The following is a 17,603-nucleotide window of genomic DNA, read 5'->3' as shown; positions in this document are numbered from 1 at the left end:
GCAGTATTTATTATAAGAAAAAAGCCAGCCAAAATACTTAGGAGACAAAGTTAAACGTTGGCATCTTTGTGTGCATCATGTTGAAGTAAACAATATAATACTCCGGAGTGACAGCACTGTTGCTTGTTGATCAGTGTAGTTTTTTTTATTTTCTAGTAATTTCTTTAAGAGGGCGATTGTTGCTTTAGGAGCACACCTGCATCGGTTTGCTTTGATTCATATCAGCTACCTCAAAAAAGAAAAAAAATTAACGCTGGCCACTTCATCCGTTGGAACCATCGCCCTTTAATAAGAGCCATTCTAAGGATCAGCCTGCTGGACGTTCGAGGACCTCATTATTACCAGCCAAATATCTAACCGTCAGCTAACTCATTATCGGGGAACAATCCAAAGACAATGGTGCACTGTGCGGGGTGCGAGAGGCCTATTCTCGATAGGTTTCTATTAAACGTCCTGGACAGAGCTTGGCATGTGAAATGTGTTCAGTGCTGCGAATGTAAATGCAATTTAACAGAAAAATGCTTTTCACGAGAAGGAAAGCTCTACTGCAAAAACGACTTCTTTCGGTAAGTGCAATTTAAAGCACCATCATTCTTTGCCTTGTTATATTCATACTGTTTAAACTTCGAATTTGTTTTACATTATCCCGCTAATTCAATTTATTGTGACATTATTTAGTGAGTGTAACAGTACTTAGTTCAAACAGGAGGACTGTTGGTTAACTTTAATATCTATGGACACTGGCCCGAAGAAATTGTGACCTGAAAAATATAGCATCAATCCTTCGAATAACTTTATTGCTTTGCGATTGGGTAAAATAACTGAACTGCATGAACATAAAAGATTCAGACACTTTCGGTCAGCCCTATCCAGCACTTTGCTGGTCTGAAATACGGAAAATGTGTATTTAGCAGGAGGAAACACGACGGGGGTTTGCACGTTTCTATTGCTCAGGCAAATTAAAGCAAAGATCACTAACTACGAATCCTAGAGGAAATCCATTTGCTGTCTACCTCCTCGGTGTTTTTACTTTATTGTGACTATGTGATAAGCGGTTTTGAATAACAAAGTGAAAGGGAAACCATAGACAAAGGTTTTTATGGGCAAAACCTTTGTCAGCAATCACCTAAACGGACTGCACAGATACCTGTTCAAATGCAATTCCCCATGCTACGAGCTAAACCCGTAACAAAATGTACATAGTGAGTCTGATAGGAGATATATCACATGCCTGTAAGGTAGCGGTTTTCTCTTGCTTTCTGAGCAAGTTATCCTTATCTAACTTTTCATTGTTCATAATAACTTTCATTTGCAACCATGTATAGTGTTGTTTCTCTTTTTGAATCAATAACCCTTAATTGCTTTACCACCCAAAGAAAAGTTTCAACGTTTTAAATCATATTACCTCTTCCCTCCATCGTGGTCTGTTTCAAGTTACAGATGCAAATGTGACAGCAAAGTATCCGTTACCTATTGCTTATATACCGGAACCATTGATTGAACTAGCCACCTCCTCAGTTATTATTAATGAATGGTTTAATGTCAAGTTTGGAGACCGTTCTAATCAGGCTCTCCTGAAATCTCCTTCCTCCTCCGGGATCATAACGCCGTCATCACTTCAATCTGCCGTCACCTGTAAATGACGTAACGTTTATTAATCCAATGATTTTTACATCCAACATGGATAAGAGATTCTTTTTAAAAATTAGTTCTCAGTAGAGAATTTTATTTTATACGCAGCAATAGTTACGAGAACATTTTTAAATCAATTGCCGTTCTTGCTGCCTTTTTAAGATCCTTTTCTCGAATATATTGGTTAGCCTTCTTCCCCCCTCCCCCTCCCCCCTTGTTTAAAAAAATAACAGGTAAACTTCGGTAAAGTACTTTGTGCTCACCTGTTATACGATTTCGTTAAGCGCCATCTTAGTCAAGAAGTGCACTGCACTGATATTAAACCATGTACCGAAATGTCTTTCATATGAAAGCTTAAAATACCTTGATGGTCAGCAAACTTTCTATAAAGCTGAACCAGTGTCCAACGGCATACGCGGTCCTACAAATAAACTAAACAGCTTTCATCTTCTGAGAGATAATACTATGACACTATGATCATGGCTACACTTTTATCGATAATTAAAACTTATTTCATTTGACCCAAGAAGCGTTTATGTCCGCTCCGGTGTTTTGAATCGAAAGGCAGCCTAAACATTAAGTATCAAAAACCCAGTTGATGCAAATAATCATTGAAGTCCGGTGCTTTGTGAGGAACAGACAGCTTAAAATGAATGTAAATCTGGTTCAATTCAAGGCATTCCCCACAACATTCTGGACACTTCTGGTCAGCTTGCTTGCTGCTACAGATCTCTCCTTTGCACAGATTTTCAATCGTTTTGCTAAAAAAAATTTAACAGCCCAGCGAGCAATCTGTTCCACGCCGTTTTATCAGCTCCGATGTTGTGTGCGGACCTGTATAATTTTTGGTGTTTTTTTTTGTGTGTGTTTCCGTTTGTGGGCTGGTTGACACATGCGGGCAACATAAGTGAAAGATTAACATTGATCCGCCCTGTATAAATGCGTACCAGTGTCTGCGCGTTGCTGTTCTAATCGGTTGGGATTAAGTAGTTAACTGTACTGAATGAAATTGAAAATTTATTTGACCTTTCTCTCTCTCTCTCTCTCTCTCTTGGGTGGTGCGTTTCAGTCGTTTTGGTACCAAGTGTGCCGGCTGCTATCAGGGTATCTCCCCAAGCGATCTGGTGAGGAGAGCGAGGAGCAAAGTCTTTCATCTGAACTGTTTTACTTGTATGATATGCAACAAACAACTTTCCACCGGAGAAGAGCTCTATATCATAGACGAAAACAAATTTGTTTGCAAGGATGATTTTTTAAACAGCAATAATTCGAGAGAAAACGGCTCGCTGTCAGGTAAGGCCAAACACATGTGTACGTATGTATCTGCTGGGTGGGAATCTGGGCCACTGTGTAGCCCAGTTAAGAGTTTAATCCTTAAGGTTATTGTAGCAGGAAGCGGTAGCGTTACCCTAATCACGCCGCACGTGTTTTACACAATTAAAATAGCAGGACAGCGCTTATGGGCCAGCATAAAACGAAGAGGAAAGTACCCGGAATTGGGGGCTGTGCGTAGGATTGATTACAAAAGCGAGTACGACGGGCACCTCGCTCAGCTTTGAGCCTCCCGCCCCGTGGCCGCCCCCCCATTTTAACAATTATTGACCGTTAATTCCATTCAATTCTTTACTAAACCCCATGTGCCATTTCACGTATCGTGGCGAGCAAGCCACACAAGTGGGTATCGGTGGAGGGTCTCGGCCACCCCTTTCCTCTGGGTCCATTCTGTCATTTTATTCGGGTTTAAGTGCCTGTCAACTTTCTCCCGCGTTTTCCTATTTTCGTTTCAATGTGCGAATGATTCGTTCGGGAGAGAATGAAGTCGGAATATTTAGAGCGTCCATAATTGTATCATTGAAACTTAGTGTGTTTGGGAAATCTCCTATTTTAGTTCGTAAAAAAAAAATAAATAAATCCGTAATCCGGCGATCCAACGGGACTATATATCAATTACTGATACACTCTCAGCGATTATCATCGTTTTACCGCGTAATTTATGTGGTGTGAACTCATACATCATTCCATTTCATTTTGTGTGTTGTACAGTAACGGCATGTAGTGATCAAAGTTTATCACCGGATTCTCAAGATCATTTACAAGATGACACAAAAGACTCAGAAAGCGCCAATATTTCAGATAAAGAGACTGCCATTAACGAGAACGAGGAACAGAATCTGGGAGCCAAGCGCCGAGGTCCTCGCACAACCATCAAAGCAAAACAGCTGGAAACTCTCAAGGCGGCATTTGCAGCGACCCCTAAACCTACCAGGCACATCCGAGAGCAGCTAGCTCAGGAGACCGGGCTAAACATGAGGGTTATCCAGGTGAGGGAGACATTTGGAGAACGAGGCGGGGAGGGGCGGTGCATGAGGGGCACAGGACAAAACATGCAGAGCAATCCCGATTCGGGATTACACGGGCGAAAAGTGCCTCAGGAAACCAAGCTCAAGATGGTCATTGAAACGAGATTGAATGAAGAATTTAACTCGGGGAAGCAGGCTGAGTGTGACAGTGGGGAAGGGCTGTGGTAGTAAAAATGGTTTAGCGACGGGCGCCGTTAATTGATACCAAAAGGCCGGGGATAAATCCACACAGCGCATTATTAGATGGATTATCGAAATGGCCAAACCCCAGTGGGGAAAAGTTTTTTTTTAAACCGGGATAAATAATCAAAAGTGTACAGCGCGAGAAGCAAAGCTAAACAAGGGGAGGTGGGTAAACAATCCATTTTAATCAGGTCAAGTGTGAGAGTGATGAACACAGGAAACCGAGAGAACCCAAAAAGACTGCGGCCCAGCAGGTCAAGCCGTGTCCAGGCAAATCTAAATAGAGACAATAAAGCAGGTTAAATGTAGCAATTATATAGTCAGGGAGGCACGAACCACCGTCAACCCTGAAACAAGTGTACAAGAGAATAGCTGCACTAGGACATTTGGTTAACCACCAGGAGACCGGTTAAACTATCCCTGCTCAGGGGACCAACCCGAAGCATAAACGACTCATAAAAGCGAACGGGCATAGCCGGGCGAAACCCAGGTAGGGCAGCTGATTAAAAACCGACCTGCAGAATTAAACCGCCATTTGTGTGAGTTTAAAAGATCACGCTAAACATTATATGCCCGCTCCCTCCAGTTGTCGATTAATTATTCCCCAGCTTGGAAACAACTAAGGTAGAAAGAGGGATTGCTGGTTAAAGGCGCCACTAACACCACGTTGCAACGAGGGAAGCATTTTATACAATTATTCGAATCGTGGAACAAATAAACGGACCGAGAACCCCGAAGTGGGTCCCGGAAGGTTAAGGCCGTCATTGTAGCTGACCCAGGTTAGATATAGAACGCACCAGCCCCAGGTCAGGGATAACGATTACTTACAATCTTGCAGAGCAACTGGAATTAGCTTCACAAACCTCCATCTGTCAACAAAGCAAATTGTATTCTTGAAATATTTTTATTCAATTTGCCGCAGTTCTGTGCTGATTTTTTAACCGCCACTTTACTTCACTCACTGCAACTTTATTAATACACCTCTGACTTTATCCCAGTAAGAAACTTCAGAATTAAACTGTTATTTAATGCGTGCATTATCTTGACCAGTGTTTTAAAGGTAAATGAGCCAATAACCTTAAGAATCACTTTGTTTAAAAATGTTATTTTTTCCCCCAAAATATAGCAGTTGAAGAATTATTCCACCACACAGTAGGTCTATTCTGCATTTGAATACCTAAAAAGTTGAGTTTTAAATTAATTTTAAAATATTGTAACTACCTAACTACCAAGCTAAAGATCTGGAATCAAGGGGAAATCATTGAAATGCTTTGCATGGCTGTTGTAAATTTGGTTTCTCTAATTCTGGAGCAGCCTTCTGAGTTTCCTTCAGTTTATGAAAGAGGAAGATGTAAATGTTGGCATTCTGTGTTTCAAGACTGGTTTGAGATTAATGTTTGCAGTCTAACCATAAATGGAAGCCTTTTTTTTAAAGATGAATTGCAGGCTTACCTTAGTTCTGAAGGAAGGGACTGGAAGGGTATTGTTTGAGTTGCATGTATGGTTTAATATTAACTCAGGATTGTCGAAATAAAAGGGATCTTGTGGCTGCTTTGTGCCCCAGGTCTGGTTCCAGAACAGGAGGTCTAAAGAGAGGCGGATGAAGCAGCTGAGTGCTTTAGGGGCTCGCAGACACGCGTTTTTCCGCAGCCCCAGACGGATGAGACCCCTGGGAGATCGCCTCGACGGGGCTGACATGATGGGAAACGGCCCTTTCAATTACTACGGGGGTAAGTCCCAATTCATTTCTGTTAAATACTCCCCAGGATGTGCTTAAAAACTGATTACTTATTTAATGAGAAGGACGCTGCAAATTCAGCTTTACAATCTTGTATTGACGGACAATTGAAATACTGTATGAAGTTAGCCATTTATTGATTTATTATTGACTTATTCAATCACTGATTACACGAAGAGACTCTCCGTGCTATTTTAAGGCTAAAGTATCTCTTTTCCCTCAACGATCTACTTGTCAATGTCAGATCAGTTTCATATGCGGAATCAACCAAGCAGTGTTTCCCGCGTGCATGAACCGACTGAGAAACAGGGACCCCCAATAAATAGCCTCTGGACTAGATGGCCCGCCTAAGATAACTACAGGAATATACAAAATGAATTTAAATAATACAACATGCGCGCATTTCCGTCCATATTTAAAAAAAAACTGAATGACAATGATGTATTGCCATAGGGTTGTGCTTACTACTGACATCTACACTGGGTTGTTAAACAAATATAAGAAGCTTAACTGTTTTCAGTCTCCCTATAAAAACTAAGCAACATTGCTTACAACAATGGATTTTATTTTCCGATTTGGAGCTGAACAGAATACAAGTAAAGCAGAGAAAAAAACAAAAAAACTGCGGATGCTGGAAATCCAAAACAAAAACAGAATTACCTGGTAAAGCAGGTTGCCTTCCCAAATGGAGAATGCCTTAAAGTTAAGGATCCTCGATTTTTGGTTAGGCTCCACATTAAGTAAGCTTTACTTGATTATATTGCGAGAGATTACGTATTCAAAATTTACCTGTTTTAACTTCCCAATATAAACACCTCGCTTTCTGCGTAACATGAACACTGCAATGTGAAACAAGTTCTTCCGTTTTATTTACTTATAATATGTTTACCTTATAACAACTGCAAATGTTATCATTACAATTCAGGCTAGGACGCAGTTAGAATAGGGCCTGGAATTGTTCAGTTTTTTTATCTGGATGAATTTTGTCTTCTAATTTACACGACTGGCTTCATTTTAAAAGAAAGGTTCGCTAGAATGATCGGTTCTAATTTTTATATAATACCGAGGTATCGAAAATATCTATTTGATCCAATTCCCCTAAACAATCAACTGGAATAACATTTGTGAACTTTTTTGGAACAAAGTTTCCATGTTTATGTTTAATGACAGGCTGGTGGCTGGGGCTTCCAGTGAATTGTAAACAGCAGACTTGCTGTTATTTGATGGCGAGAACACAGGGAAGACAATAAGCACGCAGGAGGGGCTGGGGTTAATTAATATGGTGTGAATGTATAGCAGAAGTGGGAGGCTCTTAACAAAACCATAGCTCGAAACTTAAACTTCATTAACCCTGAAGTGCTAGAACCCTTTTCCTCCCCCCACCCCTCCCCTCTCAAGTAACCAACCACTTTTGGATTTAAATCACAGCTTTGCACCTTTCCCATTCATTCCGAAAGGAGGGGTGCTGTACCCTTCACACGAAAAGGAAAATGACCGCGCTTCCTGTGTTATTCATTAAATATGAGTCACAGCTAGAGTAAATTTAGTTTTAACTTCATTTGCAGTGGGTCGTGCCGGCGGTTAATTGCTAATGCAGCGTCAAGCAAGTACCTTTAAAATAAAAATTAAAAATGAGAAGATATTTCACACATGGCGGTCAGCGGGTCAGCTGCCAGGCGTTTCCCCTTATTCGATCTTGTATTGAAATAGGGCACATTTAAAATTTGGGCCGGAGATGACCGCATTTATTTAAGTTTTCTGTTCGGCTATTGGACGATCTTAAAGTGCCAGCATCATTTTCATCCATATTTAGCCTGCACTTAGTGGCCAGTTTTCGTGTGCATATTCTCCATTTCATTTACTTATGTAAATTAGCATGCATTCAGGCTGTCTTGTAAAGGAACCAAGCGGGACCCTGAATCCTCCCTCCAACGGCGCTTATATTTCAAAACGCGTTTTACAAGAACTGATCCAATGAATTTCAAACAATCCTTCAAAAAAAGAACCAACTGTACATTTAACACTCAACACCGATTTTTAAAAATAGGGACCCTAATACGATTTTGTGGTATAAAACACGTTGGTACATAAACCATTGTTTTTTTGATTCTCGGATGTTTAAATAATGCCCATGGGGAGTATTTTACATTAATACCTGTGGAGCATTTAGGCAGCAGACTACTTTCCGAACATTTTACTGAATTTGGTAACTAATAAGTGCGAGCTCATGACTTAAACCTGGGCTCCGAATAATAAACCATCTTACAAGATCTTTCCAACTACAATTGCGTGATGGCAGGTTGCTATTTTGCCGAATACTCTGCAATGACTAGTTGAATGGTGGTTTTGAGAGCGGTTGCGTTTGTGTAAAATGAGTGAGCATTATTCAAAAAGTGGGACCCTGCTGCGCCAGACCTTCTGTGTGATAGGGATTAATAACACAGAATAGTTTCCCAAGCGTTTGTATGTTTGCAATCACATCTGCTTCATTTTTCACTTAAGAGATGGAATCTTGAGAGGGGGGGGGGGGGGGGGGGTTGGGGTTGGTGGTGGTGGGGGGAGGAGAACAAGACATCAGTCTGATTTACAAATGGGACATAAATTAGAACAAAAAAAAACATTTGATTGTGTTTGCCTTGCACGTTGCGCGTCACACTGTGAATTCACAGAGTAATTCTGATCAAGAGAGTTTGGGATGGTAGAATGTAAGGGTCATTAACTAAAAGAGAAAATAATTCAGTGTGTCACAAAAAAAATGTTCCGATTTTATTGTCCGTTACATGGCTCTGAAAAAGTTTAATAAATGTTTGCTTTAGCTACCAAAAATTAAAATTTCTAGAATTTTGCACATGTTTTTTTTTGTCTTAACCTCGTAGCAGAGATATTATCCAATCATAGGGCCTATCATTGGACCAGAAAGGATCATTACCAGTTTATCGCGCCGCCCAATGTACAGCAACGCCGCTTTGTTTCACATTGCTACAGAACAGCATGGAGGCGCCTGTGAAGGTTTAGTTTCTGGTTACAGATTGCGTACTGACAGCAGATCAACTTGGATAGATTATGAAGAATAACAATAAATGCAATAATTTGGAAAGGAATGCGCATGACTTTATGTTGACAGGTGAATCCATGGACCAAATTGTAACTGTGTGTATGTGTGTGTGAGTGTGTGTGTTCTGAGGAATGAAAGTTTCGAAGTTGGTGCCTTTAAAGGTCAATTAATGTTAAGGAGGTACCTGCTGTTTAATAGGTCCCCAAAGAGCAAAGGAGATGAAGTCACCGATTTCAATTCTAAAATATTTAGAGTGCAGGGCCAAATTAAATTCCAAATTGCATACTTTGTTACTGTGAGTTTTGATTTGTTTTGCAAATTTTAATGTGTATGAATGATTGTGGTTTTGATTCGATTTCACATGGCTCGCGTTTTTTTTTCCTTTGGACAACTAAATCTAGCCAGTCTGATTGCAAAGTTTATTTATCCCTACTCTTATTTGTATTTATTTATTTTTTGAAACTGCAATGTGTCTGTACCAATGTCTACATAACGATGGCTTGTATCTATATTTAGTTGCTGTTTTTTTTCTCCCCCCCCCCCCCTTTGCAGATTATCAGACTGAATATTATGGTCCTGGAAGCAATTATGATTTCTTTCCTCAAGGTCCCCCTTCGTCTCAAGCTCAGACTCCAGTGGATCTGGGTTTTGTACCCTCCTCCGGGCCTGGGGCGACCCCACTCGGCGGACTCGAGCATCCACTGCCCGGCCATCACCCGAGCAACCTGCCGGGGCCAGGCGACAGCCAGAGGTTCACCGACATGATCTCTCACTCTCACGGGGACTCTCCGAGCCCAGAGCCGGGCTTAACAGGACCGTCAATGCACTCGATGGCGGCGGATGTGTTCGGGCCGGGTCCCAGTCCGTCTTTTTCCCTCACCAATGGGGGTTATACCAGTCACTTGTCACATCCGCCTCCGGAAATGAACGAGGCTGCCGTTTGGTAACGACTTCCGATGTAGTGGAACTTGCCGAAACTAACGTCAAGGGACAATATTGACAATTGTGTCCCCTCCTCACCCACCCACCCCCACCCACCCCCCCCCTCTCTCTCTCTCTCTCTCTCTCTGCTCCATCCCAACCCCAAAGACAATGCGTTGCCCGGACAGCAAGAACAAGGCGAGATCTTCAAAACTCGCTGCACAGATTCTAAAATCATAATTTAAAACAAAAACTTCAATCAAGGCGAAAGTTTGAACGAGCTAACACAACAACAAATTTTTAACCTGGGCGACAAAAGCTGGGTTCCTGAAACCCAAAAGGAACACATTTCAGAATGACCTCGAAAAGACAAAAGCGTTTGGGAGCCCTCAAGACTTCAACGCAAACTACTCTACCTACACAAAGCTGAACAACAAAAAAAGCTCATGAATGAACTGAAAGAGTCTACTGTTTACGTATTATATTTAATTCAGGACTTTAATGTTTTAGAAAACATTTTAGAACCTCTTGATCTGAATTGAAGAAACGGGCATCAAGTAACCAAACTTTTTTTTTGTTTCCAAAAAAATGTACAAAAGGTTTGTTGGAGTTGTGGTTCACAGCTCCAGTTTGTACAAAGTGTTTTTTTTTTTGCGTATGTTTACAAAAGTGGAAAACAAACTAGAAAGGTGCCAAATAGATAAGTCATAGCACAATTACTGTAGGTGCACTGCACCATCCACTGGAGAAAGTGTTCAGAAAGAGAGTGTTAAAAATATACTTTCTGCTAATTTTTAGCTCTCTCATAGGAATCATTCATATTGTTAATAATGCCCATATAGATTCATACAGGATTTTATTTTTGTGTCTTACAGAAACAAAAGGTCAAATATTTAAACAATTTTACTACATGGTCAAATATGCAGTCGATAGCTGCTACTTTTTGCTTTATACAGTATAGAATTCCTCATGATATCATTTTTGTCATAATAGGCCTAAGCTTCTGTCACCTCCGTTGCATATTAGACCATTCACTGTATAAATGAAAAACATGTTGAATAAATTTGTGACTTTTTAATAAAAAATTGATGTTTTAATGTCTTTAAATGTACGCTTTGTTTATGAACAAGGTATAGTGGCAGAATTAACTGGAAGTTTCTTGCTCGCCTTTGCTTTCACTTATCTTTCCATTAAATGTAAACTGTTGCACCAGAGGCACTATCTTTTTAAGACTCCCGACATTTATAAATTAACTACTCCAAATTATATTTTAATAACTTTAAAGCTTCCATAACTTTGATTTCTTTACATTGAAATTGATGCCCACTGCTCTTTCCAAATAATTAGTTTAATTGTATTAACTAGCAGTTAAAGAGAAAATATAGAACTTCAGATAAGATCTATTTCCTGTGTACTCGATGTTCATTTGAATACATGAGTTAAACTTTATCACAGTTTAGTTTACCTTGTGATAAACATTTTAATATCAGCTTTGCAATTATATCAAGTAATTGAATCACATCGTATAAGTGCCCACATACAGTTAAGCAACACGTCACAACATTTTAAAGAAATAATTTTTAACCTTTATTTCTTTTTATTATCAGTAATAATGCTTGACATTACTTTTACAGTTAATTACATACAATTGGCTTAATCCAATTTTAATGATTTATCAATAAGCCATTTCAGATGAATAGTAAAACTTCTGCTTTGAGAAAAAGTAATTCCTCAAATTCTTTTTCCTTGTTGGAGAGCGAACATGATTATGACTGGAAGGCCAGCACATTTCTATATATCATAGAGTCATAGAGTTATACAGTGCAGAAACAGGCCTAATCACTTAAAAGAATTTATGTAAGTAATACCCACAATATATATGAGAGATGTTAAGTATTTGTATGCAACATCATACATGTAGCTTGAATGTAACACCTAAATCGTCTTCCAAAGATGTCATCACCATTTGTTTCCCGTATTTTTTAAACCACTGAAGTATATGTTAAATGTCATCCTTTCAGATAATACCAGCAGAATGATTTTATATATAAGTAGAGTTGGAAACTGATTTAGGAAAATATGCAAATACACAGCATACTCCTTAAAATGTGATATTACTAATCTACTTGCCTCCCAAATTTGAATTGTTGCATTTTTAACTTTGTCACAGAAATGTGATTCGAAGGTATTAAGGAACACCAGTTTGAAATAGCTCTTAGCTGTAAAATAAATCAACAGCATAGTAGGTAAGACATTCAGTAATAACCTCATAGGGGTCCAGTCAATTTTGGATGCCAGGTTCCACTACTATAGTTTATTGTAATTGTTTCATATACTTGAATGGCAAAGTGTTCTTCAACCCTCCAATACAATTTTGACACAAGTGAATTTCTTATTTCCTGGTGAGAAGTTTCACATCAATAGAACAAACTACACATATTACTTTTGCTTCTGTGTATCCAAAGTATTCTATACATTTTAATAGAATTCCATTGTATTTTGCACATCTTCCAATCATTCAGCTTAAGGTCTATTAGAAGCTGAATTTATATTTTCTGTGAGTCCAATATGACTATATTATTACTTTTAAAACAACTTTATTAAACAACATACATTCTTTAACGATTTAATCCAATTGGTTAATAAATCCAAGTGTGTTAAAATAATTAAATGTAAAGTCGAAAGATACGACAATAGATTTTGAAATATTTGTTCACTGTTTACAAATATTTCAATATCTTAATCATGATATCAAGATTAGAACAATATATATGTTATGATGCAGGATAATGAGAAACAAATACAATGCTTGTTTCATTTTCACTACATGCATCACATGTATGTATTAAAATGTTTGTTAATATTTTCACTAACAATTCTAATGTACTTCCACAGTCATTGAATATAAATAAAGCCTCCTTGGTTGTCAATTGACCAAAGTTTTCAACAACAGGAAAATTTAAAACCATGACCAGCTAGAGTGGAAAAATAGGAGCTAAATTATTGCCTATCAATTTTATTTGGACCCTAAACAGATTTAGGTTGCTGTACTGTCCAGGAATAAGTGTCTGTTCAATATGTTAAGACTCTCCTTCAGGGACAATAGAATTCGAAAAATGGAACAGCCTGCAAAACCCTTTTAACACTTATCATCACAATTATTTACTTTCTACATTCAGGAAAATGGAAGAAACATCTCTATTTACCAAAAAAGATTATTGCCATAAAGAGCATCATGAACAAGCGGCATATTGTAAACAGGTGGAAGATGACCATCCCTGTGTCTGTGTGTGTGCGTGTGTGTGTGAGAGAGAGGGAGATAAACGGAACCGGAAGTCCGCTTTGTAATCGGAAGTACGTCATCCTGAATAAGCTCCATTCGTACTGAAGGCAAGATGGCGGCGTCCATCTCCCAGCAGCTGGAGGATTTGTTAAACCCTTTGCCCACTTTTAAAGACCCGGAGGACGAGCAGGATGAAGGTAACTAGCCGCCTCCACCCCCGGAGGAAGCGCGTTTCAGTTCTCGGCCAAGAAGGGGCGGGATTGCCGCCGACCCTAATGAATAAACGTTTTACGAGCCGCATGTGAGAGCCTGGCGGCGGTTGCTATGAGCGAGCGCTCAGGGTCTGACCCCCAGGCCTCGGGCCTCCTGCGGGGGGTGGGGGGGGGGGGTGGCTGTTAACAGCCCGCGCTTTAAAATGCAGCGCACCGGTGGGACACTAAATGCTCGCGCCGCGGAAGGAAGATGGCAGCCTGTTCGGCTCTGAGTTCTTTGGTGGTTCTGTCGGTTTTCAAGCGCAGGTGATTGATTTTATTACCTGGGTCCTTCCCGCTGAAAGTTCTGAGCCGTTTAAACAGTGGACGGAGTTTGCGGGCCGGCTTCGGTCCGAGACCTGCAGTCAGCCGCGGGGGTTGGGGGAAGGGCCGCTCCGGGGAGCATTTACAATGCGGCTGTTTGATCTGTCCGTGCACAGCAGCAGGAATTCCGCACGAGTCTCACTCATGAGGGGGGTGGGGGGAAGAGGAGGGGGGGGTGGGGGGGGGGGAAGAGGAGGGGGGGGGAGGGGAGAGGGGGGGGAGGGGATGGGGGGGAGGAGGGAGAGGGGAGGGGGGGGAAGAGGAGAGAGATCGGGGGGAGGGGCAGATACAGGCGTGGGCACCCCTTTCTCCCAATAGTTAAAACATTACCATCACGGTTCTGGTCTTTGTCAGTGTTTTTATGACCCCCCCCCCCCATGAGCGTCCTCCCATCCTACTGGATTTATATTTGAGGTGAATTTTAAAAAAGTCCCAAAGCGCTTCATAGGAACGTTGTCAAACAAAGTTTGACGCTGAGCCATATAAAGAGGCAATGAATAAAGCCCTGAAGCGGATGGGCTTTCAAAACATTTAAATTGAGTTTAAATGGCTTTAGTTGTCCGCGTGCTTTGTAATGTAACAACAATTGTAAGTAGAATATCTTCATCCAGCTCACCTGTCTGCTTCATCTAATACCCATGAATCCAAGTTTGGCCCCATCCCAACACCCCCCCCCCCCACAATGGATTTACTTTCTGTGGCACCAAACCAAAGTGATGGGACAACACAGTTTCTAGGCAGTCTTGCTTTGCTTTGGAATCACAGTGCTACTTTAACACTGCTGTGAAGGTAAAATTACATTACTGTGCAGCTCTCCCTTTCTCTTGCAGCTCCGACACAGTACTCATTGTTTGCTTAAGTGTTCACCTTGGTTCAATATGAACATCCAGCAATGACAGACAGGGAAAAAAAATCCTTGTGCACGAGAATGCAGACACTTTCCACTCCACCTGAAAGCCATGTAATCTCTTAGGATTAGCAGAAAAAAAATCACAGGCCAATTAGAGGAACAAATATGGAAAATACCCTTCAGATAATCGAAAACTGTTATAGCCCTTGCGTCACTTGAGATTGTGACCCCCTGATCCTCCCTAGCCTGTTTAGTTAAAATAAAATGTAAACCTAAGCACAATCTATTTTCCTCATTATCTTTTAAATGTAGATCAAATTGCCTCTAAATCTTTTTTTTTTAAGTGTAACACTCCAGTGTTTGAGCCTTACTTGGTAGCTAAAATACTTTAAACTGGGTGTTAATCTAAGGGCGCTTGTGTACGCCCTTTCCAAAACTTCAAAATCAGTTGCCATGTGAGGAAAACAAAATTGAATTTTTTTTATATTTTAACAGGAGCTAAATAAAAGCCTTTTTTCAGGGCAAAATTGTATGCCTTTCCTTGCAGTCAATTGTTCTATAAATGCATCCTATTTGCTCCAACTATCACTTTACAGTGTTGTTTATGAACCTTTCCGATGCATGCATTAGAGTTTGTGTGTTCAGCGTTCAACGTACCCACCTTCATAAGACTATACTTCTCTAAGTTTTGCATCATTTGCCAATCATAAGCTTAATTTTCCAGCAGATCAATGATGGTCTTCTTTCCCCTGAATTCAAACCCCCATGTGAGTGAACTTGCATACTTAAACTAGGTCTGGCGTTTCAGTCCTGCATTATTGGAGGGATTTTTTATACACTCATGGGATCTGGGTGGCAGGCTAGGCCAAAATTTATTGCCAATCCCTAATTGCCTTTAAGATGGTGGCGGTGAGATGCCTCCTTGAACTGCTGCACTCCACGTGGTGTAGGTACACCCACAGTGCTGTTAGGTAGGGAGTTCCAGGATTTTGACCCAGCAACAGTGAAGGACCGGCGAGATATTTTCAAGTAAGGATGGTGAGTGACTTGGAGAGGAACTTCCAGGCGGTGGTGTTCCCATCTATCTGCTGCCCTTGCCCTTCTAGATGGTAGTGGTCATGGGTTTGGAAGGTGCTGTCCATGGAGCTTTGGTGAATTCCTGCAGTGCATCTTGTAGATGGCACGCACTGCTGTTACTGTGCGTCGGTGGTGGAGGAAGTGCATATTTGTGGATGTGGTGCCAATCAAGCAGGCTGATTTGTCCTGGATGGTGTCAACTCCTTGAGTCTTGTGGGAGCTGTACTCATCCAGGCAAGTGGGGTCTATTCCATCACACCCCTGACTTGTGCCTTGTAAATGGTGGACAGGCTTTGGGTGTCAGGAGGTTAGTTATTTGCCACAGGATTCCTAGCCTCTGACCTGCTCTTGTAGCCACAGTATTTATATGGCTAGTCCAGTTCAGTTTCTGGTCAATAGTAACTCCCATGATGTTGATAGTGGGGGATTCAGCGATGGTAATGCCATTGAATGTTAGATTTTCTTTTGTGGGAGATGATCATTGCTTGGCACTTGTGTTGTGTGAATGTTACTTGCCATTTGTCAACCCAAGCCTGGATATTGCCCAGGTCTTGCTGCATTTGGACATGCACTGCTTCAGTATCTGAGGAGTCATGAATGATGCTGAACATTGTGCAATCATCAGTGAACATCCCACTTCTGACCTTATGATAGAAGGAAGGTTATTGATGAAGCAGCTGAAGATGGTTGGGCTGAGGACACTACCCTGAGGAACTCCTGCATTGATGTCCTGGAACTGGGATGATTGATCTCCAACACCCACAACCATTTTTCTTTGTGCTAGGTATGACTCCAACCAGTGTAGAGTTTTCCCCCTGATTCCCATTGACTGCAGTTTTGCTAGGGCTCTTTGATGCCATACTTAGTCAAATGCTGCCTTGATGTCAAGGCCAGTCACTCTCACCTCACCCTCTGGAGTTCAGCTCATTTGTCCATGTTTGAACCAAGACTGTAATGAGGTCAGGAGCTGATTGACCTTGACAGAACCCAAACTGAGTGTCAATGAGCAAGTTATTGCTAAGCAAATGCTGCTTGATAGCGCTGTTAATGATCCCTTCAATTAGTTTAATGATGATGGAGAGTTGACTGATGTGGTGGTAATTGGCTGCTTTTTGTGTACAAGACATACCTGGGTAGATGCCACTGTTTTGGCTGTACTGCACCAACTTGGCTAGGGGGCACAGCAAGCTCTGAAGCACAAGGCTTCAGTACTATTGCTGGAATATTGACAGGGTCCATAGCCTTTGCAGAATCCAGTACCTGCAGCCATTTCTTGATATGACATGGATGAATTAAATTGGCTTAAAACTGGCATCTGTGATGTTGGGGACCTCCGGAGGAGGAGGCTGAAAAGGATCAAATACTCAGCATTTTTGGCTGAAGATTGTTGCAAATGCTTCAGCCTTATCTTTTGCACTGATGTGCTGGCCTCCCCCATAATTGAGGATGGGGATATTTGTGGAGTTGCCGCCTCCAGTGAGTTGTTTAATTGTCATCCACCATTCAGGACTGTGAAGCTTAGATCCGATCCGTTGGTTGTGGAATCGCTTCACTCTATCACTTGCTACTCATGCTGTTATGCACGCAAGTAGCCCTGTGATGTATCTTCACCAGGTTGACACCGGGATGGGAGGAGTGCACGCTTGATCTAGCCCCACTACTTCATAGGTCGTGCCATTAGTTTAAAGGTTGAATTTACTCACCAAAATAGCCAATTGTTTACCTTCACTACTGGTATTCAAAATAAAAAGGACTTTAACCAGGCTCCTCTCAGTAAATAACAATCTTATTGGTTTTATAATAGACTGGTCTTGTCAAATAGAAAGCCAAAGCTTACCAACATATAGTATTTGAGTACAAATTTATATTAATTACTCTTTTGAGATACTGTAAGTTTATCTCTCTTTCTCTCACGCACACGATGAAATA

General features: G+C 41.0%; 2 protein-coding genes across 3 annotated transcripts in view; both read left to right on the top strand.

The window, feature by feature from the left end:
- Positions 1-396: 396 nt before the first annotated feature.
- On the top strand, positions 397-9,915 carry LOC121283460 (LIM/homeobox protein Lhx1-like). The gene is made up of 5 exons (XM_041198066.1): positions 397-566; positions 2,702-2,925; positions 3,676-3,953; positions 5,740-5,905; positions 9,521-9,915. Exons 1-5 carry the CDS (start codon positions 397-399, stop codon positions 9,913-9,915), a joined length of 1,233 nt encoding a protein of 410 aa, XP_041054000.1.
- A 3,331-nt stretch (positions 9,916-13,246) lies between these two features.
- The window catches only part of aatf (apoptosis antagonizing transcription factor), a 98,034-nt gene continuing 93,677 nt past the window's right edge, over positions 13,247-17,603 (top strand). For both annotated transcript variants that reach the window (XR_005944277.1, XM_041198150.1), the window contains exon 1: positions 13,247-13,369. Coding sequence is in view for 1 of the 2 variants with exons in the window: in XM_041198150.1 (XP_041054084.1) it covers positions 13,285-13,369 (85 nt within the window). In the remaining variant the exon portion in view is untranslated. The remainder of the gene's footprint in view (positions 13,370-17,603) is intronic.

This window comes from Carcharodon carcharias, chromosome 10 (assembly GCF_017639515.1).
Source record: "Carcharodon carcharias isolate sCarCar2 chromosome 10, sCarCar2.pri, whole genome shotgun sequence".
Classification (NCBI taxonomy): domain Eukaryota; kingdom Metazoa; phylum Chordata; class Chondrichthyes; order Lamniformes; family Lamnidae; genus Carcharodon; species Carcharodon carcharias.
The sequence above is the reverse complement of the archived record's forward strand: the minus strand, read 5'-3'. Positions and strand labels throughout refer to the sequence as shown.

Coding starts and splice junctions, on each gene's coding strand:
- LOC121283460 (XM_041198066.1), top strand. CDS start 397: ATGGTGCACTGTGCGGGGTGCGAGAGGCCTATTCTCGATAGGTTTCTA. Junction 2,926..3,675: donor AGAAAACGGCTCGCTGTCAG/GTAAGGCCAAAC, acceptor TGTGTTGTACAG/TAACGGCATGTAGTGATCAA. Junction 5,906..9,520: donor CCCTTTCAATTACTACGGGG/GTAAGTCCCAAT, acceptor CCCCCTTTGCAG/ATTATCAGACTGAATATTAT.